Source organism: Dromiciops gliroides, chromosome 4, assembly GCF_019393635.1.
Source record: "Dromiciops gliroides isolate mDroGli1 chromosome 4, mDroGli1.pri, whole genome shotgun sequence".
Classification (NCBI taxonomy): Eukaryota; Metazoa; Chordata; class Mammalia; order Microbiotheria; family Microbiotheriidae; genus Dromiciops; species Dromiciops gliroides.
In genome coordinates, this window is record NC_057864.1 from 157,270,873 (window position 1) to 157,298,050 (window position 27,178).

The following is a 27,178-nucleotide window of genomic DNA, read 5'->3' on the forward strand; positions in this document are numbered from 1 at the left end:
GTTAATGCTTTATTCAAATAAAAGTAATAATTCATTATAATTTAATAATGATGCACAAACAAATCAATTATATAATAATATAACACAGACCTGGATCCAGCCTCAAACACCTACTAGCTGCGTGACCCTGGGCAAGTGACTTAACCCTGTTTGCCTCAGTTTCCTCATCTGTAAAATGAGCTAGAGAAGAAAAATGGCAAACCACAGATGAGGAAACTGAAAAAAACAGGGTTGTCACTTGCTCAGGGTCACACAGCTAGTAAGTGTCTAAAGCTAGATTTTAATTCACAAAGATGAGTTTTCCTATCTCCAGGCCAAGCACTGTGCTGCCTAACAGTTGCTTCTAGGTGACTCTAAAGTTCAACAATAACATTACTGTGATGGACAGGTTTGGTTTTTCTCACAAAGTTTCTCAAAATGTAGCATCATTAATCATGTTGATATTTGTAATTATTTTTCAACCACTAATCATGATTAATGTCTTAGCTCTCAATAGCTACAGCAGAAAACTCTATTTAATATAAATGTAATATGAAGAATGGTAACATTTATACCAACAGCATTTGTTAAACATTTACTATGTGTCAGGTGTGGTGCTAAGCATTGAAAACATAAACACAAACAAAGAAGAAAAATGGTCCCTATTCTCAAGGAATTTCCATTCTAATAAGGAAAGATAACATATAAATGAGAGCTGAAAAATGAAATATTGTGGGGGGAGTAGATAAACTGGAAGAGTCGGGAGGAGAGCCTTGTGAGAAACAGAGCAGTGATGGTGGATGGCTTGGGCACTTTCTCAAATCGAGGTTCCAAGAAGGAAGTCTCACCAAAGATAAAAGGGAACCAGTATGTGGAGAGATCTTCCTGGGTGAGAAGAACTTTTGGATGGAGGAATCTTCCAGAGGGAGAAGAATGCTTGGCATAATAGAGAAGTCCAGAGAGACAGCAGCAGAGCCAGGAGAGGAGTAAAGGTGTGTAATCAGCATGGCCAACTTAATTCACCTAGAGCCAAGATAGAATGAGATTTTCAGGTTCAATATTTGTTTCACCATATCATCAATCAATCAGTACTTATTTCTTAAACAGCTATCATTTGCCAGACATTATACTAGGTACTAAGTACAAAGTACATGTACAAAGAATTAAATAATCATTACTCCTAATAAGTATACATTCTAAAGGAGATGACATATACACATAAAAATTATCTACAGCATAAACACAAAGTTAACAAACATAAATATCTACAAAGTAGTTAAGTACAACGTGGTTTGAAAAACCTTCAATTGATCCATTCACCCTTGGTTGTTAGTGTCCTATATTTCTCCTGGCTTGTGGCTAAACTTGAGAAGACCATGTTTAAAATAGATGCCTCTACTTCCTTTCTTCTCCATTTCCTTCTCCAGCACATTTTACATATGAAGAAACTGAAGCAAACAGGGTTAAGTGACTTTTCCAGGGTCACATAGCTAGTAAGTATCTGAGGCTGGATTTGAACTCAGAAAGATGAGGTTTTTTTTTACGCCAGGTCCAGCACCCTATCCACTGTGCCATCTATCTTCCCAAAGATGGCACAAGCAAGCGTTGTCCCCAGTGGGGAGAATGATAGATATTTTGGGATAATGTGTATGTAACCCTTGGTTCAATGAGCCAATTGCATGGGACTACTCATTAGTGGAGAATGATTACTAAATGCCCTCTGCCTATGTGAGGGGCAGGTGGAATTGGTGGGAGTGATATGGGATCTTTTGGCTTCCACATAAGAGAGAGAAGGTATGCAATTCCAACCTCTCCAGGTTGCTGAAGGCAAAGACTCCGGGAAGAAACTGACATGTAGAGAATCTACTAATCATTTTCATGTCCCTGTTCCCCATTTGCTACACTAGAGACTTTGGGAAATTTCTTCTTGGGTGAGGTCTGAGAGCCTTGAGCTCTTGAGTCTTGAGCTCAATTATCCTTCCCAATGGAAAAGCTCATTCATTCTGTATTGTATGGTATATATCCTCCTGTACTTCCTATGCCCTCCTTTCTCTAATTTCTGTATGGTCTCAGTTTGGATAAATGGGTTTCTTTGCAATTTATTATGTGTGTTCATTGTGGAACTGACATGTGATGGCAAGGGGGTCAAGCTTGGTAATCAGAGCTTGGGGTACTCCTTCCCCATTAAGGAACAGCAATCAGGAATTTATCTTGAACCTAAAAACTTCTTCCTCTAGACTAGTCATGTTTAATGGAGCAAATAGATCTATTTTTAGCTCAAGAATCCTCTCTCTGAAAAGGGCAAAATAGCCAGCCTCTAGCCCCAACCTCCTGCTTTCTTTTCTGGCAGGAATCATCCCTTAAAGAAGAGTGAGAGGAGGAAACAATAGAGATATCTATTCCTGTCTCCCTGCAAGCCACCTTTAGGCAGACCAGGGTGGACATACAAAGCTACATGGGCAAAAGCAATAGCATGGAGGCAGCTAGGTAGCTCAGTGGATAGAGCACCAGCCCTGGAGTGAGGAGGACCTGAGTTCAAATCCAACCTCAGATGCTTGACACTTACTAGCTGTGTGACCCTGGGCAAGTCGATTAACCCCAATTGCCTCACCCCCCCCAAAAAAAGCAATAGCACCACATACACACACACACACACACACACACACAGACATACCCCTTATGTGTGCAACTTGACTCATGTCTAAGAGGTGTGTTTATGCAATAGGGTCTGAACTCAGAGTGATTCTATACTCTGAAGGGTAGTTACAACATGGCTCATGTTATGCCTCCAGTTAGAGCACAAAACTCTAATAATAGATTGAGGATAGAACTCCAAGCCCTGTGCTAGGAAAGATTCCTCTTCTCTCCTAATGACTCCCATTTGCTAATCCACTGTTGTTGGAGCTGTGAAAAGATCCAGCCATTCCGGAGAGTAATTTGGAATTATGCCCAAAGGGCTATAAAACTGTGCATACCTTTTGATCCAGCAATACCACTGCTAGGTTATATCCAAAAGTCATTCCAAAAAAAGAGAAAAAGACCTATTTGTACAAATTTATTTCTAGCAGCTCTTTTTGTGGCAGCTAAGAATTGGAAATCAAAGGAATGCCCAGCAATTGAGGAATGGCTAAACAAGCTGTGGTATATGATTGTGATGGAATATTACTGTGCTATAAGAAATGACAAGCAGGATGACTTCAGAAAGGCCTGGAAAGACTTGTATGAACTGATATATAGTGAAGTGAGCTGAACCAGAAAAACGCTGTGCACAGTGACAGCAATATTGTTTGATGAAGAACTGTAAATAACAACTATTCTCAGCAATACAATGATCCAAGACAATCCCAAAGGACTAATAATGAAGCATACTATCCACCTCCAAAGAAAAAACTGATATTGATTGAACACAGACTGAAGCATGCTATTTTTTACTTTCTTTTTTTAAATTTTATTCAAATCTTCTTATACAAAATTACTACTATGGTAATGTTTTGCATAATTGCACACTTATAACCCATATGTAATTGTTTACCACCTCAGGAAGGGGGGAGGGAGGGGAGGCAGGGAAGGAGGGATAAAGTTAGGACCTCAAAACTCTAAATAAAAATGTTTGTTATTTTTTAAAATTTAACTAATTACTCCCATTGTACCCTCAAGTCACAAAGGGACACCCAGCCATATAAAGACAGGGTTGCCCACAAGTGCTTATGAGAAATAATATTAAATCTGGCAAATGTATTCTTTAACAGAATAAATTTAAGAAAAACATAAAAGGAAGTAAGGCTGGAGGAGGGTAGGGTACTTGGTTGTTCCTCTCTTAGCTAAGCCTCTTTCTCTCTGGGCTCCTGCTACTGGGCAAACACCCTCAATAAGGCACACCCAGTCACATGAACCTCCTAGCTTAACTAGATGAAGGTCACCTCTCATGGTCTTAAAGAAAAGAACTACAGATGTGACAGGCAGCAACTGCTGCCCAGTTTGCACCACTGTGTGGGACAACCACTGCCTCTCCCCTTTGTCCCTCCTCATTCTCTTCAAGAGTACCTCCCCAAACTCCCACTGTAACCGCTGGTCTCCAGTTAGTGTCCTTTCTTCCCAAACTAAGAAGAATTGCAAATAGCAGAGCTGTTTTGTGGCCAGCCCACCCCTTGTCAGGGATAGTTCCATGTGAATGAGAAGATTGTAGGGAGCCAGACAGGTAGGGAAGAGACTTTCAAATACATTGACATGTTGGGTTGCTTGTTGTTCATATCCTCCGCAGCTTAAACATCTAGAATCCCCTTACCTGAGTATTGGCGAGTTGTCTTCTGGATCTCACTGTAAATAGTAGTCAAGGGCTCCCTCTCCTGTGGCTGCTGCTCACCAGCCTCTTGGCACTAGAAGATAAGAGAGTTATCTATATATTGGGACTCTGGTAGTAGAGGGAAAACAAAAATGGAGATCTGGGGAGGGACACAGAGTGGGGTCTCTAGCAAGAACTGGAGAAATACATAGGGGTTTATACTTATTTTGTGTCCCTACAGCATCTAGCATAGAGACACCCAACTCAGAGATCATAGGATGGTGATAGAATGCAATTAACTTTGGAAAAAATCTGGGCCCAAAGATGGGAGGCGACTTGTCCCAAAATCATACAACTAGGATTGAACTGAAGTCTCCTGGCTCCCAGGCCAGTACTCTTCCCAATACAACATCCTGACATCTTTTGTGTTGGTGAACAGAAGAGGGCAGTGGAGTCAAGAAGGTGTGACACCTGCAGGAGCAAAAGACTAAAAGAAGGGAGGGGCTCAGGGAGCCGTAACGGGTTCCCAATCCTCAGTCACCTGGTTCTGGGCCTCAGGATGCCTGTCTGGACTCAGCACTGCATATTGGATGCTGTTATCACTATTCCTCTGGTTCTTGGAAGGATCCGTAACTGAGTCAATAAAAGGAGAAGACAGAGGTTTGATTGTCCCCACACTCGAAGTAGTATCCCAACTCCCCCTGCCCAGCCCCAGAGACCTAGGGCTCCCTGCCTCTGTGAGGCCTTGGCTCAACTTCCTCTAGCTGCCAGATGTGTTTCTCCCACCTCCCTATAGAGTAAATAAATGCCACACTCATCACCCTTTAGCGACCACCCCTGTCCAAAACAGGCAGGGGAAGGGCCCCTAATTAAGAGGGGAAAAGAGGATCCTTGCCTTCAACCAATACCTTTTTTCTTCTTTTCTTTTCTTCTACAGATCCACATTCCAGTCCCCAGGATCCCCAACAATATGAGCAGAAGAAAAATTCCAATTGACCAGGTTGGCTTTAGGGTACCTGACATTACCCAGCCATAGAGAAGAGGGGAGATAAGAACAGGAAAAGAAATGAGAGAGATTCCAATTTAAGGCTAACTGAATGGTGATTAGTGGCCAAGTGAGGAGAGGGCAGGGAAACAAACATTTGGGCCTAATTTATATCAGTTCAACAAAAATGAAGTACCTGACTGCCTGAGGGGACAGTGGTACCTTCTTTAGAAATACCTAATTGGAGGCCAAAGAAATGGTGAGGGAAATAACCAGCATGTGCCCCTTTCCCTAAGGCCGCCCCCCAACCTCTATAGCTCTGCCTCTCTTCATCCCTGATTCCTTCCACATCACCAGCCCCACCCTACCCCCATCCCCAAGAAGGCCACACTCACTTGACTTCTCAACACAGATATCACGCAGGTCTAATGTGAAGTTTTTCTGCTCTGCTCTGCTCTTGGCCAGGCAGGTGAGAGAGGAATTCTGGAGGTTCGGTGGCAGGGAAAGATTCACTATACTAGAGTTGGAGGTTAGCCTGTCCTCTTTCAGTAGCATGTTGGGGATGTCCCCACTTCCCCAGGTCATTTCCACCTCCTCCCCAGCCTCCAGGGCCTGGCACTCCAAGGTGAGGTTGCACCAATCTGACCTCTGGTTCTTTGAGAGTTTCTTGATGGTGAGAAGGAGGGGCTCTGAGAACAGAAGAAAGACCAAGGTTCAGTGTAATAGGGGACTGGCCAAACTTAGGCCTCACAAGCCAGAGCAGCCTGTCTGGCCTATATCATCCCCACAGTGAAGAGACAGACTTTTAATTTGCTGTTCAGCCAGAACCGAGTGTGCACTGGAAAGTCAAAAGTGTCCAGCCTTTTTTTTCCTGCCTGGCTGGTTCAAGAGAGCCTCTGGATGGAAAGAGGCTTCCACACCTCCTCACCAGGTGCACCACATGGCCTGTGAATAAAGGTCTCTGTTGTTTTCCTCACTGAATGTCTTCTTTCCTGATTTTAGGTGAAGGAATATCAGAGATGGCTATGACCTTGTGAACTTCTGGAGGTTGGGAGCGTGAGCCATCACAAGTCCAGGGACAGGAGTCCAGGCCAGAGTTTGCTGAACTCCAAGGAATGGGAACCAAGCCTAGGGGTACCTGAGACACTAACAGGTCCATGGGTTATGATGAATTTAGAAATGAATTTAGTGCAGTGAATGTTCACAGGAGCTACTCAAAGCCTGAGTCCACTCTCCCCCAAAACTTAAGAAGTCTAAGAAAGATCGTATCCCCCAGTGATGGGGGGAAATGTTTGTACATCTGTTCTTGTGTCTTTTCAGAATATAACCCTTAATAAAGGCTAATTGATGAAAATTGGTCAAGTAATATGGAGGAACTACTTATTGGCAGTTACCTTGGGAAAACACTGGAAAGGGAGCTTAAGCCAATAGCATTAGAACAGAATTTACACCCCACCCCCAGTCTGTCAGGGATTCCTCTAGAGCCCTGAAGAGATGCAGTGCCTTGCACCAGCTCCTAATTCATTAGTGTGAGTGGGAGTTGGAATGAGAATCCTCAGACCTTTATAAAAAGTTACAAAAGGATCAGAGAAGCTCCTAGACAATACTCTACATGTATCCGATCAAATGATACCAAAACACTTTCTCTACATTTTTTAAAGATGGAAACAGAAGCCATGGAGAGGACTAAGCCACAGGTGAATCAAAGGAATTAGAGGCAGGAAGACCTCTCTTCAGCCTTGCCTGCTTGGGATTGTTCTCCAGCAGCAGTTTGGCAACTCTTTCAGAGGCACAGGGGAGAGGAGAACAAGCATTTACGAAGATCCTACTGTGTGCTAGGCACTATGCTAAACATTTTACAAGTAGTATGTCATTTGATCCTCACAACAACCCTCTGAATGAGGTCCCCACTTTACAGTTAAGTAGCTTGTCCAGAGTCACCCAGCTACTAAATGCCTGGAACCAGATTCAAAATCAAGTCTTCCTGACTCCAGGCCTAGGCCTTGATCCATGGCACCACCTAGCTCTGAGAAAAGAATCTCAGAGATCTACCAGTCCCACTAGGCTCTCTACAACAATCTCCTCTGGGGGGGAGCTAGGTGGCACAGTGGATAAAGCACTGGCCCTGGATTCAGGAGGACCTGAGTTCAAAGCCGGCCTCAGACACTTGACACTTACTAGCTGTGTGACCCTGGGCAAGTCACTTAACCCCCAATGCCCCACCAAAACAAAACAAAACAAAAAAAACAATCTCCTCTACAACATGCCTGATAAGAAATCATCCTCTTGAAGGTTTTTCTTGAAGACTTCTAGTGAGGGGGAAAGAAATGCCTCCTAAAGCAGCCTATTCCTCCTTTTGAATCATTGTAACTATTAGAAAAGTGTTGTTTTTTCTTCCTGCAAGTTTTGTTGTTGTTCAGTTGCTTTTCAGTTATGTCCAGTTCTTCATGACCCCATTTGAGTCTTCCTGACTCCAGGCCCAGCACTTTATCCACTGTGCCACCCCTGCATGCTACAAATTTAAATTTCTCTATTTGCAACTTCCCTCCATTGCTCTTTTTCTGCCCGTGGAGCAAAACAAGTATTTTCCTCTTCAATATGATTTCTCTTCATGATATCCCTTCAAAAACTTGAAGACTATGGGAGTTGTACTTGAAAACATTTGATTTGGGGTATTGCTTCATTTGCTCACCCTACTCCCCTTTCCAAGAGAAGTATGCCACATAATTTTGAAAACTCTGAACTAGATAAACTGTAAGGGCCTTTCAGCTCCAAATCCTATGAAACTAGGATACAGTTATCCAACCTGATCCCCCCCTCTCCGCCCACATACACATACCCCAGACATATAGAGTCATGAAGATCAAAGGATCAAATGATACCAAAGCACTTTCTCTACATTTTTTAAAGATGGAAACAAGCCATGGAAAGGATTAAGGCACAGGTGAACCTATGAGACCCTATGACTTAGAAGACTGCAGAGAGGTTGAGGAGAATAAGGATTGAGAAAAGGTCATTGGAGGGAGTAGTTTCAGTCGAATAATGAGGATAGAAGCCAGATTGTAAGGGGTTCAGTAGAGAGTGAGAAGAAAGTGGAGGAACCTATGCTATGTGGCCTTTTCAAGGAGTTTAGAAACAAAGGCCAGAAGAAATTTAGGGTGATAGCAGGAAAGGAAAGATCGAGTGAGGGGCTTTTGAGAATGGGGGAGACAGGGGCACGATTGTAGGCAGCAGGGAAGCAGCAAGTGGACAGGGGAAGATTGAAAGTAAGTGATAGGGTAGCTAGGTGGCGCAATGGATAGAGCAATGGTCCTGGATTCAGGAGGACCAGAGTTCAATCCAGCCTCAGACGCTTGACACTTACTAGCTGTGTGACCCTGGGCAAATCACTTAACCCCAATTGCCTCACAAAAAAAGGAAAGGAAAGGAAAGAAAAGAAAAGAAAAGAAACAGATAGTGGAGGTGACAGAGGGGGCAATCTGTTGGAGGAGATGGGATGGAATGGAATTATCAGTCCCATGCTCACCCTGGTGATTTTATGTTTCATCCCATAGGGTGAAAGTACTCATGGAAGTTACAAGATCTTTATCATTCTCAGAGTAAAAAACCATCTATGTACTCTGCCTCTACCTCTCTGTGTCCACTCAGACTTGCTGGTCTAAGAGGTATAGATAATGTGAATATTGTCCATTTGAATTGTCTCTAAGCCCTATCCTACAGATAAAAGCTTTCCTGAGCTTGCTATACTTCACAGATCTGTAGTGACAGAACCTTGGTAGAATGGATTTTTCTTATCATCACCACCTCACATTAGGAGAAGAAATCTGTGACAAACTGAGGATGTGAGTGTCAAAGGTGAATCAGTCTCCATGATGGATAAGATTTCAGGTGATGAGCTCATCCTAGGAGAGACTTGATGTTCATGGAGTTAAAACCAAGAGAAGCAGTTGATGGAAAATGCATGATGTTAGAATAATATGAGGTACTTGCAAATCAGTGAGTATTACAGTAGTGGTTATTACTCTAATTGGAGGGTAGAGCAACAAACTCCTCCCTAAACCTCCCTTTCTAGAGAGCTCAGAATTTTCCAGCTAATTATCCATCAGTGGCTTTGCTTGGACTCCATACATATGTGTCCCCATATGGGTGTTTCCCCGGCAGACCTCCATCACCTCCCCCTTTTCAGCTTCCTTTTGTGTATTGTCTTCTCATATTCCGTTGCAAGCTCTTTGTGGGCAGGGGTTGTCTGTCTTTTTCTTATCTGTATCCCCAGTGCTTACTTAGCACAGTGCCTGGCACATAGTAGGTACTTAATAAATATTTATTGACTATTGACATCAAACCTGAACTAAAAGGGTGCTTTTGTTATATCTGCATCTCCTACATCCAGGTCACAGCCACAGCCACAGAAAAGAGGCAACATCAAATGGGGTATTTGCAATAGAAAAAGAATTTGAGCATATGATCAGATGTTATAACACCACATGGACTATGGACGTTATATCAGGTTCCCTGAATGAATGTGATCATTCAAAAAGCATCACGTCTAAAAAAAAAAAAAGGAAAAAAAAAAGCATCTCTGCCGTGAAGGGCTTAGGTTCAATTGCATCAGGCTGCCTCTGCTCTTGGTGTCCCCTACAGCCTATCCTTTTCTAGAATCTTCCATATTTGGACATTTCAAATAGCCAGACCCTCGCCTATCAACCTCTAGGGTCTGCCTTCCTCTGACATCAGAGATGGGAAATCAATCAGAGTCACCTAGCTGCCTCTGAGGGATACTTACACAAATGCTTGAAAATCAAATGAAATCTATCTGGTTTTTCTATTTCCATTCAAATTCATTCTTGGCTTCTTTAGATTCTGGAGACAGGGAGCACAAATTCTGGAGGCCTTGACATGCACACATATTCCCTTCAAATAATAGGGAAAGAAACCCTCCTTCCTATCCCTGTCAAAGAAGCTGAAAGAAGAGATGAGATCGAATTTGATAGCTGCTGAGGGGAAAGGAGGCTATGTGACAAGAGGAGGCATAAGACTCTCTCATGTGGATTCTGGGCTGTCTCAGGGGCTGGCCTTGGGGTTCTCAGTATATTACCCTCACTTACCATGAACAAAGAGACAGAAGCTTTGATAACTGAGTATTCCATTATGATACTGGATTCGAGCACAATAGCACCCATGGTCCTCAAGGGTGAGATTCCTAATACACAAGGATGTTGGCTTAGACAGCATATGGACTCTCTGCTCATATCTGTCCTTCAGATTTCCCCATTTTAGAGGCTCATCCTCAGACGTGAAATCGAATAGAACCTTTTGATGACCTTTCTCAAATTCAAAGCTCCACATGATCGTTTTGATCTTTTCTCCTGAGCTTATATTCAAGTGAAACAAGGTGGAACCTCCCTTGATCCCATGCAGAGGAGTCTGAATTCCACAAATCGGTGCACCTGGGATGACTGGGAAAAGAGAATAGGGATCAGTATTATTTAGTCACATAGAACAGATCACAGCATCTCAGATTCCCTCAGCCAGAAGGAGCCTGGTCATTTAGTGTATTGCTCTACATTAGGACAGTGCTGTCCTAAACAAGCCCCACTTTAGGAAAGGGGTGCAGAAGTAGCAGGTCTCCACCCTGAGGGGCAGCACAGGCTAGCGCTAGAACCCAGCACAGAATTCACTTACAGCCAGCAAATGTCATAAAGCATGAGCCCCACCATGTGGTGCAGAGAGACGTGACTCGACCAGGAGCTAGAAGACCTGGATTTGGGGACCAGATCCACCACTTGCTAGCCATGAAACCTTCAGCAAATCACTGAAACTCTTTTTTGCCTCAATTTCCTCATTTGTAAATGGGGTAATAATCCTTCCACAAGGGGCAGCTACGTGGCACAGTGGAGAGAGCACTGGCCCTGGATACAGGAGGACCTGAGTTCAAATATGACCTCAGACACTTTACACTTACTAGCTGTGTGACCCTGGGCAAGTCACTTAACCCCAATTGCCTCACCAAAAATAATAATCATCATCATCATCATCCTTCCACAATTAACTTTGCCAGGTTACTTTAAGGGTCAAATGAGATCATGTATATAGAGTGTTTTATTAATACACGCATGTGTACTGTTATTAACAGGAAAGTATTTGCATTGTAGTTCTTGCAGCATTCTTCCTGGTACAATATAAGCACACTCTCTTCCTCTGCCCCTATAGAATATGTGTGTGTGTTTATGTATATTTATTTGTATGTATGTATATTGTGTAGATACACATGTACATATGTATTTGCATGTGCACGTGCATGTATATGTATGGAAAAAGAGACAGAGAAAAACAGAGAGAGCTAGCTGGCACACATAAAAATTTCTCTGATGAAAAAGGGTAGAAAAAGTTTAAGAAGCCCCTTCCTTTTCTTTCTTTTCTTTTTTTTTTTTGGAGGGGGGCGGGGCAATGAGGGTTAAGTGACTTGCCCAGAGTCACACAGCTAGTAAGTGTCAAGTGTCTGAGGCCAGATTTGAACTCAGGTCTTCCTGAATCCAGGGCTAGTACTTTATCCACTGCACCACCTAGCTGACCCTACCCCTTCTCTTTACAAGTGAGAAAACTGAGGCCCAAAATGGTTAAGGGATTGTCCTAAAGTCACATTGGATGTAAGTGGCAGAGTAAAGATTAGAATTTCATTTCTCTGCTTTTAAATTTGGCATTCTTTTCATGGGACCATATAGCATTTCACAGTCCATTTCCTCACATTAATTTGTCTTCTTCATTTACAATTCTCTTGTATAGTTCTTTTATTATTCTGTCCTAAAGCACTGTACCTAGTAATGGGAAATTCATACAAGTATGTAAAAACAAGAGCCATTGGGGTTTTTTTTTTGGGGGGGGGAACAATAAAGGTTAAGTAATGTGTCCAGGGTCACATAGCTAGTAAGTGTCAAGTGCATTCTTGCATATATAAATGCCCAAAAGATATGAACAAACAGTTCTCAAAATGAAAAAATGAAAGCCATCAACAGTCATATGAAGAATATGTTCCAGATCACTAATAAGAGAAATGCAGATTAAAACAAAACTCTGTGGCTATGTTTCACACTCATCTGATTGACAAAGATGACAAAAGAGGAAAATGACCATTGTTGGAGGAGCTGTGGAAAGACAGGCACACCAATGCACTGTTGGTGGAGCTGTGAACTGTTCCAACAATACCCAAAAAAGCCACTAAATTATGCACACTCTTTGACCCATTAATAACACTAATGAGCTTACAACCAAACGTAAAAAAGGACCCAAATGTACAAAAATATTTGTGGTCACTCTTTTTGTTATAGCAAAGACTAGAAACAAGGTATGTGTCCATCAACTAGGTAATAGTTGAACAAATTATAGCATATTAATATAATGCTCAGTAAAAATGATCAAAAGGATGAATTGAGAGAAACCTGGGAAGATTTGTATATACTCATACAAAGACTGCAGTACTATCAAGGAAAAGAACTTCAAAATACTTAAGATCTCTGAACATTGCAAGGACTAATGGCCACTCCCAAAGACTGATGAGGAATCCCATATGCTTCCTACCTCTTAACAGAGGATAACAGATTAGAGACAAAGAATGAGATATACATTATCAGACAGAGTCAACATGTATTTTTGTCCTGTTTTGTTTGACGTTATTTATTTGTTATGAGGGAGGGTTTCTCTATTTTTGTGTGGGAAGGAGAATTATGGAAAAAAAAGAGCAATCATAGTAATAACAATGTCCAAAAAAAAGAAGAAAAGAGCAACAATAAGACCTTTAAAAACACACAAAAGAAAGCAGAGGAAAGGTCAGAAGGTGATACAGACAAGCAGAGAAGTGTGTTAGGTAAATTTAATCTAAAGTAACAAGCTATATGTAATAAAGACTTAGAGTTTCATAGGCAATCCTTTTTTTGTGTTTTCTTTGTATATGAAAGTATTCATACCTGTGGATGTTTGTCAAGCCCAGAATTTTTAAAAAGAAATTAAAACAAATAAAGACATCAGTGGCCCTCAGCATTAGAGGCATAAGTTGTTCCTTCATATGTATGCCTCTCAGTACATTCCCTATATGTCCATCCTGCCCAAAGATGGCATGGAGCATGTACTTGTGGGAGAGTATACCCCCTGCCTTATGGGTAGAAATGCTACTCTTCTTTCTCTATTTCATTAAATGTCTTTCCCCTGAAATAATTGTGTCTTCCCTGGTCATGTTGTGCCATGGCACCTAACTCTACTCTCTGCCTCTATCTTGGACCAAGTTTGAATACTCCAGCTCCCATTCTGAGCCCCAGGTTTCTGATTGGTGAGAACTTTCCATATTGAGATCATGCCAGACCCAGAACACTGCTGACTCACCATCTTCATGCCATGCTACTAAGGCTCCACTCTCTACCTCTACATGGGACCCAGAATGCCAGCTCTAACCCAAGGTTTCTGATAAACATCAGCTTCTCCATGTCAAGCCCTATCCAGATCCAGCAAACTGGCCTCTATTCCTTTTCACCTCTATCTTTTCCTCCTTTATCTCAACATCATTAATTGATATCAACACCATCAATCAACTGTACCATGGCTCCACTACCATCCCTGTGATTTCCCAGATCAATACTGCCCTATGCCTGTTGCCTTCCACTATTGGAATGTGAAGTCCTTGGAGGCAGGAATGATCTCTTTGTGCATTGTATCTCTAGCACTTGTAAAGTGTCTAGCACATGCTATCTGCTTAATTTGTGCTTTTCATTCATTCTTTTCTTCTAGATGACTAGGGAAAAAACATCAATAAGGGCTCATGAGCTATGGTTCTGAGTAAATGCAAATACACAGGGTATTTTGCATTTCTTGTTATTATCATTGTTACTGTTGTTGTTCAGTTGTGTCTGATTCTTTGTGACCCCATTTGGGATTTTCTTGGCAGAGATACTGGAGTGGTTTGTCATTTCCTTTTCCAGATCATTTTACAAATGAGGAAACTGAACCAAAAAGGGTTAAGTGACTTGCCCAGGGTCACACAGCTAGTAAGTATCTGAGGCTGGATTTGAACTCTGGGAAATGAGTCTTCCTGAGTTCAGGCACACTCTATCCACTGCGCCACCTGGCTACCCCATTTTGTATTTTGATAGCCTTATCTGGTGATGCAGTGAATAGAGTACTAGACTGGGAATTAGGAAGACTCGTCTTCCTAAGTTCGAATCCAGCCTCAGACACTTTCTAGCTGTGTGACCCTGGGCAAGTCACTTGACCCTGCTGGCCTCAGTATCCTCATCTGTAAAATGACCTGGAGAAGGAAATGCAAACCATTCCAGTATTTCTGCCAACAACGGCCCAAGAGGGCTCGCAAAGAGTCAGACACAACTGAACAATAAAAGCCTTATCTGGGGAACTCACTGTACAAGCTGTACAATATTCTGAAGTGCATAAGAGACTTCATCAAATATTTCACTGATACTTAGGTCAACTATATTACCCATCTAACAACCCAGTCCAAAAATAGAAAATGAGATCTGTCTGGTATGGCCTGTTTGTGTTTTTGTTTTTCAACAAGCTAATTTATTTTCTCTTCCTCTCTCTCCCCACACTGGAAAGCAAAACAAAACAAACATAACATAGACACACAAAAGTGAAACCAATGTCCACATTAGCTATATCCCAAAATGTGTCCATGACCTGTTCTTGATGAAACTTTGCCAGCTTCTTTTTCAATATATTCATTACCATCCCTTTAATACTTTCTAGGATTTTTGCCAAAAATTAAAACCAATTTCACTGGCCTTGGGGACAACTAGGTGGCACAGCGGATAAAGCACTGGCCCTGGATTCAGGAGGACCTGAGTTCAAATCTGGCCTCAGACACTGGACCCTTACTAGCTGTGTGACCCTGGGCAAGTCACTTAACCCTCGTCCTACAAAAAAAAATTCACTGGCCTATAATTTACAAACTCTACTCTTTTCCCTTTTTTAAAAACTGGAATATCTGTACTTCACTAATCCTGTGATACTTCTCATGTTTTTCACCATCTTTCTCCCTCCTTTTTTCACTGCCATTGTCCTCCAGAGATCACCAACAGTAGCTCAGTAATTACATTCACCAGGTAATTTAGCAACCCTCTTTTATGCTGAATCTAGACCCTGTGTCTTGAATTCATGAAAGGAAGAAGCTGCATATTTTTGCTGTCTCCAATTCTCTGTCAAATATTTTTGTTCTGGTTTTTTTTTTTCCCATTCCAGTGATCATTCTCCTTGGAATAGAAAACCAAAGCAAAATAACAGGACCATCTTTCTGTTGTCTACTATCAGTGTTCCATCCCTAAACACAACTATGATGGGACACGTGGGCCTTCATCCCAGAGCAAACAATTGACCAAGGATGGGGAAACCTGCCTCAAGGAAGAATATTGAAGAGGACACTGCCAAGTGATTGTCTTAATCTAAGGAAGAAAATAGAGCAGGGCCTGGTGCTGGAGCAAGAATAGTATGACTGGGGAGAGAAGGGAAAGAGTGGAGGTGGGTGAAAGTTTGCTGCTGGAAAGCAGTGGATCAGCTACTTGAGAAAAAGGCAAAAACTGGCAGGACTCAAATATGACCCAGATAAGGGGAAAGGGATAGCCAAGTGGCACAGTGGATGGAGCACTAGGCCTGGAGTCAGGAAGACCTGAGTTCAAATCTGGCCTTAGACACTTGCTAACTTTGTGACGCTGGGAGAATCACTTAACCCCGTCTGCCTCAGTCTCCTCATGTATAAAATGACCTGGAAAAGGAAATGGCAAACCACTCCAGTATCTTTGCCAAGAAAACCCTAAACGGGGTCATGAAGAGTCAGACACAACTGGAAAAATTGCTGAAAACAGAAAACAAAGGAGTGGAAAGAAGGCTCAATTTGTGGAGATAGCAATGTCATCACATTCATTTGTCATATCTGAGCCAGACAAGATGGTGGTAGCCCAGCCATCTCAAAGCACATATCAAGGCCTAGACTAAATGAAGCCTGAAGTCTAGTCCAGCTCTAGCATAATATCTTGAGGGGCTTAAGGGGAGGGAATGAGAATTAGCTCCAAGATGCCTTTCAGCCCCCTTCCCAACAGCATCTTTCTGGATTCTACGTCCATCACCAAATCAGGCTTTTGGGGGATGCCAGGTGTGAAGCAACAAGTAATCTTAGCACTTAGTTGTGAAGAAGAATTACCTTAAAGAGTAAACTACTACGTGGGCCAATGGGAATAGTGGGGGAAGGAGGGGGGAGACTGGGAATTCTCTGTAGCAGCATCCTCATGATATGCTGGAGACACCATCTTCCCCAAAGACCTGCTGAACACCCTTCTCTCCCCTCCCCCAAACTCAAGATGCTTCTCCAGGTGTGATTGGCCCAGGTGTTTAGTTTGATATTCTCTGATTCTATCCACCCCAAGCAGCAGATCTCTTGCCATATGGGGGGAAAAAAAACAGTGCTTTACAGTGTGTTCAGCATTCATGGTCCAGGCTTGGCTCACTATCATAGCTAAACATCACTGATTTTGTCCTTATAGGACCATGGCATCATTCTTTTCCTTCCTTATTGAAAATGTTTCTTTTTTTATTATCTTAAGAATCCTCTTGGCAAATCTAGAACTGGCTGCCTTGTAAGGAGCCTAAGTAACTAAAGACCCAACGAGTCTTATTTCTTCCCAACTTAGGAAGAGAAGAAATAATCTCAAGAGCCAGACTAAAATAGGGAATTTTCTGCTAGAAAGTTAGGTTTGTTGTGGTTGCTGTTGTTGTTGAAGAGAGAGGGAAACTCTTGAGAGCTCTCTCTCTTCTTGCAGAAGAAAAAAAACAACCTGAATTTTTAGCAACTTATACTCCATCACAAACACAACCAGTAAAGGTTTTGTCAGAACTGTTACAATATACAGAATTTTATTGCCAAAAGTTTCTCTTCTTTCTTGGGCTGAATGCCCCTGAAGAATTTAAGGGACTAAGATCCTACTTTTCCTTCTTCAGAATTCTCTGAAATCCATCCTTCTTTAATCTAGGATACATGAGAAACTTTGCCTGATCTTATCTTTAGCAGGAATTCTACAATAGCATTCTCTGGATAATTAATAATAATTCTATTAAGTATTCTATTAATAGCCATTGCTCCCTTTCCTCCAAGGTTGCCATGATTTCAACTTCAGCAGCCAGCTCCTTCTCTTTGGTCCAAATCAGGCTTACAATAGCAGTTCCCCTGTTACTTCAGCCATCTTGGAGACTGGAATGATGACTTAGGAAATGCAAAAATTTATGAGTCCCTCTGAATTTGAGAAGCCTCCAGCAGATATCTAGATAACTAAAGCCTCCAGGTAGATTGACTAGGATTGGCTTCATGGAGAAGGGGACATCAAATATTAACTAAAGAGAGTCCCAAACCTGGACCACCATTTCAGGAGGACACCAGACCATACTCACTTCACTTCCAGATCAACTCTTTCTGTGGACTTCTTTACCTCCTCAACAGTAGCCTAGGGGGCAGCTAGGTGGCACAGTGGATAAAGCACCAGCCCTGGAGTCAGGAGGACCTGAGTTCAAATCTAGCATCAGACATTTGACACTTACCAGCTGTGTGACCCTGGGCAAGTCACTTAACTCATTGCCCCAGGGAGGAAAAAGTAGCCTAGACCTCCTGTTTTCTACCTTCTCTTTATGTTGTCCTTCTCCACCCCAGGCCCCCAATACCCATTAAAATGTAAGCTCCTTGAGACCATAGACATCTCAAAGCACACAGAATGGGATGAGAGCCAGAAAGAAGAATTCAGAACCACAGAAATCTTTGGAGGTGAACCAGGTTTTGCAGGTGGCTAGAGAACCAATTGTTCAATTTTCATTGTGAGAATCTCAACCTTGGAAATAGAAATGACTAAAAATCAGAGCTTAATTTATTATTTTGTTGATTGTCTAGACATAAGAAGGTGATGAAGAAAATGGTAATGATGCAGATTAAACTTGAAAATATAAAAACAAACAAAAAGAATGTAAGCTCCTTGAGGGTAGGGACTTGATTGCTTGTATTTGTAGTCCCCACACTTGGCACAGTGGCTGATATATAGTAAGCACTTAATAAATGCCTGATCTATCTATATACCTCTAACCATAGGCTTCCTTTTCCCTTAAGCTATGGAGGGCAGAGGGGATTCCTTCTGAGAAGCTATCCCTAGGCTTCACCAGACTCACAAAAGGGTGCCCAATGGGAAATGAAAGGGTTAAGAACCCCACTCTTGTATGGGGAACAGCTGCACAGAAATATTTGGCAGATGTATCTGTAAATACAGAAGGCTTTCAGTGGGGCCAGACTAGCTATGGTAAACAAAATAAAGTCATTTCCTGGTAATCATGGTTCTTTGAGTACATACAACGTGTACTGCCAGGCAATATGACTCCAGATATCTCTTTCCGTGACTATTCAGGCCCCTTGGCTCTTTCTCCCCCACCCAAGCCTGACTATTCCTGGGCTCTCCCTTCTATGACCTTCCCCTGCCCTCAGCATGTAGCCCCACTAATCCAGGAGGCCCCAAAGGGCTTTCGACATTATTTATCTTTGCAGAATAGTGGTCTCAGATGAAAGCCATACCTAGATGTAATAATCCCATCACTGACCCCAGGGGAGCCCCAACCTGCACTTGGCCTGTGCTTGTAACCCCACTGACCATATCCCAGCCCTGGATCCTCCAGAAAATGTTCTCAGGTTTCTAGAGAAGGGGTTATTCAATTTAAATCCTGATGTCTCTAGGATAACCATTCCAATATGTTCATCATCTGCTCTGAGTACAATAGATAAAAAACACTTTTTCATTGTATTCACATGCAATACATTTTCCCCAAATCTTTATGTTGTTCCCCTGACTGCTGTCTTTTTAATTTTTTTTATTCTGGATTTAAAACACCCCCCCCAAAAGTGCATTTCTATCATACAGCAGTACACAAAAAGGGAATTCTATATGAAATCATGAATCTCAATTTAACACTGCTTGCTTTTTAATGAAAAGTATATAATAAATTCTACATACTGCATTCAAAACTCTCCTACTTATCTCTGCTTCTTCTGAATTTCCTTTTGGTCTCTTCTATCTTCTTTTTTTCCACATCACTATTACAACAATAGCACCCCAACACCTCACCTCCTGCCGCTTAACTGAGCAAAAGGAAGGAAGAAAAAACAATTCTAACAAATAATCAGGGGGCAGCTAGGTGGTGCAGTGGATAAAGCACCAGCCCTGGATTCAGGAGGACCTGAGTTCAAATCTGGCATCAGACAATTAACACTTACTAGCTATGTGACCCTGGGCAAGTCATTGCCCCGCCCCCCCCAAAATTTTGAAATGAAAAAAATCAAGTTAATAAAAGTTTCGTTTGAAAAAAACTTCAAAATGGATTCTACAGTGGCAGAAGCAACAAAAGGAATGGATGAAACAATTTTCCAGTCCGAGACAGCTTAGAAGGTCAGCAGGAAAGGTTTGTATGACTGGGGTGATAGTGGAGCATAGTCCTGCACAGATCACTGAATTTAACATGCTGAATTTATTATAACCAAAAAAAAAAAGCACTACATAAAAATGATTTGCACTTTCATGTACAATCTTTTGTTCTAATCCTCATTTTGATATTTGTTAAGTTTTGAATTTTCAAAAAAATAAAAGAAAATTGGTCAGAGCCCTACACAGTCAATAAACAGTCAGCCAGAAAGCAATTGGAACCAGAAATGGAGGTTACTATTTATAATAAAACTGAGAAAAGAAAAATAGCAACCCCAAGAGCTTACCCTGCTCTACACTCCCTGTTTCCTCCACCCTACATCAGCTTCCCTCACCTTCCTCCTCTTCTACCCCCCATTCCTCCAGCTAACACCCCCTGATACAGACATTGATTCCCTGAAATTTGAAGTGTATTTGGAAACCATTCTCAATAGAAGTGGCTAGAGTAGGTCAAAGCAGCTAATCCAGGTTTTTCCAAAACTCCTGGTAGCAAACATCAGTATCAACTAGAGGTGCCAGTCTAAGAGAAGCTAGAGGTATGCAGCTTTTAGGGAAGAGAGGTAGGTTATAAAGGGCTTTGAATGCTGCCTTGCTCTTCTTGTTGTTGCTCAGTTATATCCGACTCTTTGTAACTCCGTTTGGAGTTTTCTTTTTCTTTTTTTTTTTTTTTAGTGAGGCAATTGGGGTTAAGTGACTTGCCCAGAGTCACACAGATAGCAAGTATCTGAGCTATATTTGAAGTCAGGAAGAGTCAGGAAGACTCTTGGCATTCCATCCACTGCACCATCTAGCTACCATTGCACTAATGTTGAAGAAACCAGGAAAACTGGTTGGACTATGCATATTTGTTTCAAAGCTTTTTGTTGTTGTTGTTGTTGTTTTTTTTTATAGTTTTATTTTCTATTTGACCCTAGAGGTGATAGGGAGCCCTTGAAGTTTATTGAGCTGGGAGTTAGGGCAAGGGGGTGACATGGTTAGACATAGACTCTAGGAAAATTACTTTGGCAGCTAAGTGGAGAATGGATTGGAATGGGGAGAGACTTCGGGCAGGCAGACTAACCAGTAGGCTATGCAATGGGCCAGGCAGGAAGTGATGAGAGCCACATGGTTGTGGCTATGTCAGAGAAGAAAAGAGGGCATATTTAACAGATGTTGTGAAGGCAAGATCAACAAACCTTAGCAACAGATTGTATATGGGGATTGAATGAGAGTGGGGAGTCAAGTATGACAACTACTTTGCAAGCTTGGATGGCTTGGGAGGACAGTGGTACCATCACCAATAATAAGAAAGTTGGGAAGAGGAGAGGGTTTGGGGAAAAGATCATGAGCTCAGTTTTCTACATGTTGGATTTAAGATATATATTGCAGCCAGAGCAATCTTGATCCTAGATTATACACAGACTGGTATAGTGCAGGCACACAGTTCTGTCACCAAATTCAGCTTTGTTATACAAGTACAAAGGATGATTCTTAGTTATTCCATGAATCAAGCCAAAACTCCACTCATTTGAACCTAGCTCTGTGGTTCTGTGTATGCCAGATCAGGAGCACCTGGATTCCAGGGCCCACTTCCTCCTACAGAGCTGCTTAAAGACAGGAGCCATGTTTCTTCTACCCTTTTGCCTTCCTTCCAAGCTCCATACAAAACCCTACCCAGAGGGGACTCTCAGGAGGCAACTGTTAACCTCCTTAGAAGTAGCTGACTTGATCATAGCTCACATGATAATAACAATCACATTGATGTTTTATTGTATAGTTTACAAAGGGTTTTCCTTACAATAACTCTGTGTGGTAGATGGTACAAGCATTATTATCCCCATCTAGTAAACTGTAAAGCCATAAACTTGTATGCAGGCTTCCTGAATTCCAATCTGCTGGACCACAGGTACCTGGAATATATTTTTTGAGCACCAGAAAACAGCAGCCCAGGTTGAACTGGACCAAGTGAGGTCATGGAGAGATGATAGAATACCAGGGACACACAGATGCATCTATATTTGGATTTAAAAAACAAACTTTGCAAGCATAAGATGAGAGAAGCATGTTAGATAGTAATTAGTCTGAAAAAGATCTGTAGGTTTTAAGTGTCTACAAGATACACATGAGTAAACAGTATCTCATTGGCAGGCAAAAAAAAAAAAAAAAAACCATCATATCCACAACATGGAAGGCTGTAGTCCTGCTATACTTTGCCGTGGTGAAACCACATGTAGGGTAGTGTGTTCAGCTATGGGTGCCACATTTTAGGAAGGATATTGAGAAGCTGGTGTGGAGCACATTAAAGCAGTTTTTAGGGTCAACTGGAAATGTTAAGAAATCAATTTCTCCAGTCTAACGTTCTTTCCAGACATATCTGAAGGAAGGAAAGTTCATTAGAGAGTTTAATCAAACTTCAGAGGAAATAATGCCCTGTACTAAAAGACCTTTTTACCTTTTTCTTAGGCCTAACATCTTTCCCTTAGGAGATTGTATGAAAAAGTCAAAAATCAAAGTTAAGACCCCAGAAATAGTCAAGAGTATAACAATACTTAGAAAGAGAAATACCTCATGTTTAGTCAAGATTATTGCCTTCTCCCATCCACCAAAGAGATTAGAGTACTGACCCACCCAAAGACAGCACCCTGTTTCCCATGTCTTAAAAGGGATTAGTGTATTGAAAAGAGGAAGAAGCACCCTTTGATTACTACAGGTCACCTTTAATTATCATGGGGGATAGGGGAGTGGGAAGAGAGGGATTCTTTGAGGGAGGAATCAAAAAGGGATGTGGGTTGAAGAAAATGATTCCAGAAAATTAAATTATTCATTATATTGAATTATTAGATAAAGTAGAATGTTAACTATAAACTATGTAACATTTTTATTTCATTGTGAAATTTGCCCTGTTTAAAAGGTCTATGTTACTTCAAAATGATTGACATTAGAGACTTAACCAAGGGCATGGGGAGCCTAGACTTTGCTTGTTTGACATTTCTCCCTAAAGCAAGAAAATGCTTGAATTTAACCTTTTTGAGTCATAGGCCAAAGCTGCCTGGTAAAACCTATGGAACCCTTCTCAGAATAATGTTTTTAAAAATATAAAATAAAATATCAAAGGTTACAAAAGAAAGCAATCATATGGTAATAAAAATGTCTTATTTTTCCCTACTCAAGTTCATGGACTCCTGAAATCTATTTACACACCTCTTAGGAGTCTATGGATCCCATCTTAAGAATCCCTAATTTAAAGTAATGTTAAATTAATTTAAAAGTATTTCTGGCAGACTTGTTCCCAGAACACAAAATGCAATATTAATTTTTATTATTTTAAATACTCATGAGCATCTAGAGTGGGGCTTCTTAAACTTTTTCCACTCACAATCCCTTGTCTCCTGAGAACTTTTTAAACAACTTCAGGTATATAGGTATATAAAATAGGTGTAGAGAAACCTTTTACTGTTGCCAAATTTTTCACGACCCCAACATTCAGTTGCACCAAAACCCACAGTTTAAGAAGCTAGGAACTAGAGGACAGAAACCAGGACAACAAGGTCATGGAATTAAATTGTTTGTGTCTGTATGTGTGTGTGTGTGTTTAGGGGTCATCTGCCCTCTACTTAAAGACCTCCAAGGCAGAAAAATGGAAACATCTGCCAAGGCAGCCCATTTCACTTTTGAAATGTTCTAATTGTTAGGAAGTTTTTCCTGACATCAAACCTAAATTTCCCTCCAAGCTTTGCTAGGGATTCTGACCTCTTAGACCAAACAGAACAAGGCTAACTACGCCTCCAGATGAAAACCCCTCAAGTACTTAAAGAGTTGTGTTCCCACGCCACCCCCACCTTCTGTTCTCTACTCTGAACAGAGATGGTTTCTTCAATCAAGCCTCAAGCAATGTGGTCTAAGGGCTCATCACCATCTTGGTTACCCTCCTCTGAACACCCTCCAACTCAACAATATCCTTCCTAAGAGGGAGAACTCAAAACAAAATACAATATTCCAGATGAGAAATCCTCACTTCCTTAATTTTGAATGCTATAAATCTCCTAATGCAGCTGAGATCCCATTTTGTTAGCTACCGTATCACACTATTGACTTCTATGAACCATGAAGTGCACTAAAATCCCCAAGTGTTTTCAGAGGCTATGTAGGCAGGACTCTGCCATCTTGTACTTGTAAAGTTAGGCCTCAGGGGGGCAGCTAGGTGGTGCAGTGGATAGAGCACCGGCCCTGGAGTCAGGAGTACCTGAGTTCAAATCTGGCCTCAGACACTTAACACTTACTAGCTGTGTGACCCTGGGCAAGTCACTTAACCCCAATTGCCTCACTAAAAAAAAAAAAAAAGTTAGGCATCAGGGATAAGAAGGCATAGGTTCAAGTCCCACCTTTGCCATATACTGACTGGGTGACCCTTAGTGTCTGTACACAGCTCTGGAAGAATCATAGAGAAGAGTGCTGATTTACATTCATGGAAGTAGTTCCTCATTGGGACCTCCCTAGAACAATGAAATCACAAGTTTGGTTAAAAAAAATTGACCCAATATTCTAGCCTGTCAAGATCTTTGGGGATTCTGATTCTGTTATCCAAGCTATTAACTATCCTTACCACTATGGGTCTGCCACTGCAAATTGGACTGAAGTCATTGAATAAAATGTTGACTAGGAAAAGCCCAAGCATAGATGCACCCTACAGTTATACCTAACACACTCTCCTGGATACCTCTTTCCAAATTCACATTGAATCATTCACAACTATTCCTTGAGTCTGGCCATTTAACAGGTTCCCAAATCTACCTACTGCATAGCCCACAAGAAGAATTTTATCTTGTGAACAAGACAAATAATACAACTGTGTTAAATGCTTTGTGAAAATCTACGTAAACTCTAGCCATAGAATTCTCCTGATGTATCCATCTAATAACCCTGTCCAGACAAAAACAAGATGAACCTGGCATGATCTGTTCTCGAAGAAGTTTTACCAGCCCTTGGAAATCACCATTTCCTTTTCTAGACATTCATAACCAAGAATCAAAGTTCAGTTCACCGAGCTATTTTGTGTAAGATGCACTCCCTCTTCACTTCTGAAACTTTGGTACAATGTTATACTTCTCCAAACCTGGAAAGAGAAGCACTGAGATCATGGAGAACTGTGGAAGGTTTCTTTCACAAAGAAGCACTTCATCTGAGACTCAAAGGAAGCCAGAGAAGCAAGAAGATGAAGATGAGAGGGGACAGCCAGTGAAAATGCCTAGAGTCAGGAGATGGAGTATCTTCTTCATGTAAGCCAATATTACTGTATGGGTTGGGGGTGGGAGGTGGGAGCAGAAAGGTGGTAACATGTAAAAAGACTGGAAAGGAAAGAAAGAGGGTAGGCTAACAAGCATATTAAAAACCAAATGGGGGCAGCTAGGTGGCCCAGTGGATAGAGCATCAGCCCTGGATTCAGGAGGACCTGAGTTCAAATACAGCCTCAGACACTTGACACTTACTAGCTGTGTGACCCTGGGCAAGTCACTTAACCCCAATTGCCTCACCAAAAAACAAAAACAAAGCAAAAAAAAAAACAACCAAATTGGGGGGGGGGGGTGTTATATTTGAACCTTTTTACAGAGAGGAGAGTTGAGACTCAGAATTATGAGAGGGGTAGGTATAGAAATAAGTCCAGTACAGATGAGGGCAGTTCAGGGGGGAAAAAATTGGTAGGGAAATCATAGGTAGCATATTGGGGATGGGGTAGGATATTGATCTTCTAAAATAATACACAGCAAGCAGAGTCAGCTGCTATAAATTTCAGCATTAGAGGTGGAATATGGGGACCTTTTGAGTGGAGACTGAGGCTTTAGGAGAGGTAATAGCTATCTCTGCATTAAATAGAACTTAATCTGATTTGTACAGGAAAGGCTCTGTGACCTAGTTAGAAAAAGCATCTTTATAAAGGAAACTGTGTCTTTCTGGCTTAGGGACTTCATCCCAAGCATGGAAAAATCACTCTGAATCAATGTTCCACTGACCAGCTTCCTTGAATGTGTGGAGTAGGTGGGGGGTGGGGAATAGGGTCCTTGGAAGTAACCTAAATAAGATGCCTCCTTCCCCTTATTTCTGTACTCAAAGGGTCATCACCCCTTTAGCAGCACCGACCCCACCCCTACCTCTCAGCCTCAGTTCTTTGAACTTCCATTCTGTCACTTGTATTTTTCCCCTGTAATAAATTTCAACTTTCCCCACCACCCAAAGCAGCCCGAGGGGGCCAAGAGTTAAGAAGAGCTCCCCTCCCACTGCCCACCAAGGCCTCTACTCTGCCATAGCTGGCCAAGTATCTCTCAGACCCAAGCACTCAGGCTGGAGAGTTTGATGAGACCCCATTGCTGCCCTCCTCATGAGCTTAAGGCTGAGTGGGGCCATGAAGGGAACCCAATTAAAGCAGCAAAACTTACCCAGGAGGTAGACAAGAGTAGCCAGGACTCTGGGGAACTGGAAACATACAAGCTTATTGGCAAATAGCGCTTTCATTGGAGGTCTGCCCATCTGCACCGTGAATTGAGAAAATTATGTCTTCCTCAGAAATGAGAAACAGATGGTCCCTCCCCCTCCCTCTGAGGGTGGGGCCAGAAGGTCGTCATTTGCCATAAACAGAGAGTCCACTAGCTTCAAAGGGGCTCCAACACACCCTTGTTGCAGCCCTCTTTTCTCTCAAACCTCCCTTGTTTGCTTTGCACAGCTGAGAGGTTGAGCAAAGGCAGGGCTTTTATTGATTTTACCTCTGTCAATCAGTTAATAAACATTAACTAATCATCTACTATATGCCAGGCACTGTGCTAAGCCAAGGGCTACCAAAAAGGCAAAAAGCAGTTCCTGCCCTCAGGGAATTTATCATCTAATGGAGACGACAACCACAAAATCAAATATGTACAAACAAGGTCTATACAGGATAAATAGGAAATAAATAAGAGAGGGAAAGCACTAGAAGTAGGAGGGGTTGGGAAAGTCTCCAAAAGATGAGACTTAAAAGAAGCCAGGTAGGCCAAGAGATAGAGAGCAGGAGACAGAGCATTCCAGCTATGGGAGACAGATGCAGAAAATGCCTAGAGCCAAGAGATGGAGAGTCTTGTTCATGGAACAGCCAGCAGGCCCTAGTGGCTGGATGAAAGAATTTGCGGTGGGTAGGGCAGTGTAAGAGGACTAGAAAGGTATGAGGAGGCTAAGTTGTGACAGGTTTTGAATGAAATAGAGCATTTTGTATTTCCTTTTGGAGACAATAGGGAGCCACTGGAGTTTATGAGCAGAGGGCTGACATGGTTGGTCCTGGGCTGTAGAAAAAACACTTTGGTGGCTGAATGGAGGATGCATGAGAGTGGGGAGAGACTTGAGCCAGGCAGACCGCCACCCCCACAGCAGGCTATTAGCATAGTCCAGGTGTAAGGTGAGAAGGGCCTGCACTAGGGTGGTGGCAGTGTCTGA

At 42.0% G+C, this 27,178-nt stretch overlaps 1 protein-coding gene across 1 annotated transcript; it reads right to left on the reverse strand.

The window, feature by feature from the left end:
- Positions 1-217: 217 nt before the first annotated feature.
- LOC122725934 lies at positions 218-26,286 on the reverse strand. Its single transcript, XM_043963299.1, has 7 exons — positions 26,155-26,286; positions 10,352-10,702; positions 5,642-5,935; positions 5,170-5,277; positions 4,803-4,894; positions 4,265-4,355; positions 218-1,002 (listed from the first exon to the last, which is right to left on the reverse strand). Exons 1-7 carry the CDS (start codon positions 26,243-26,245, stop codon positions 980-982), a joined length of 1,050 nt encoding a protein of 349 aa, XP_043819234.1. The 5' UTR covers positions 26,246-26,286; the 3' UTR covers positions 218-979.
- Between the last annotated feature and the right edge of the window lie 892 nt (positions 26,287-27,178).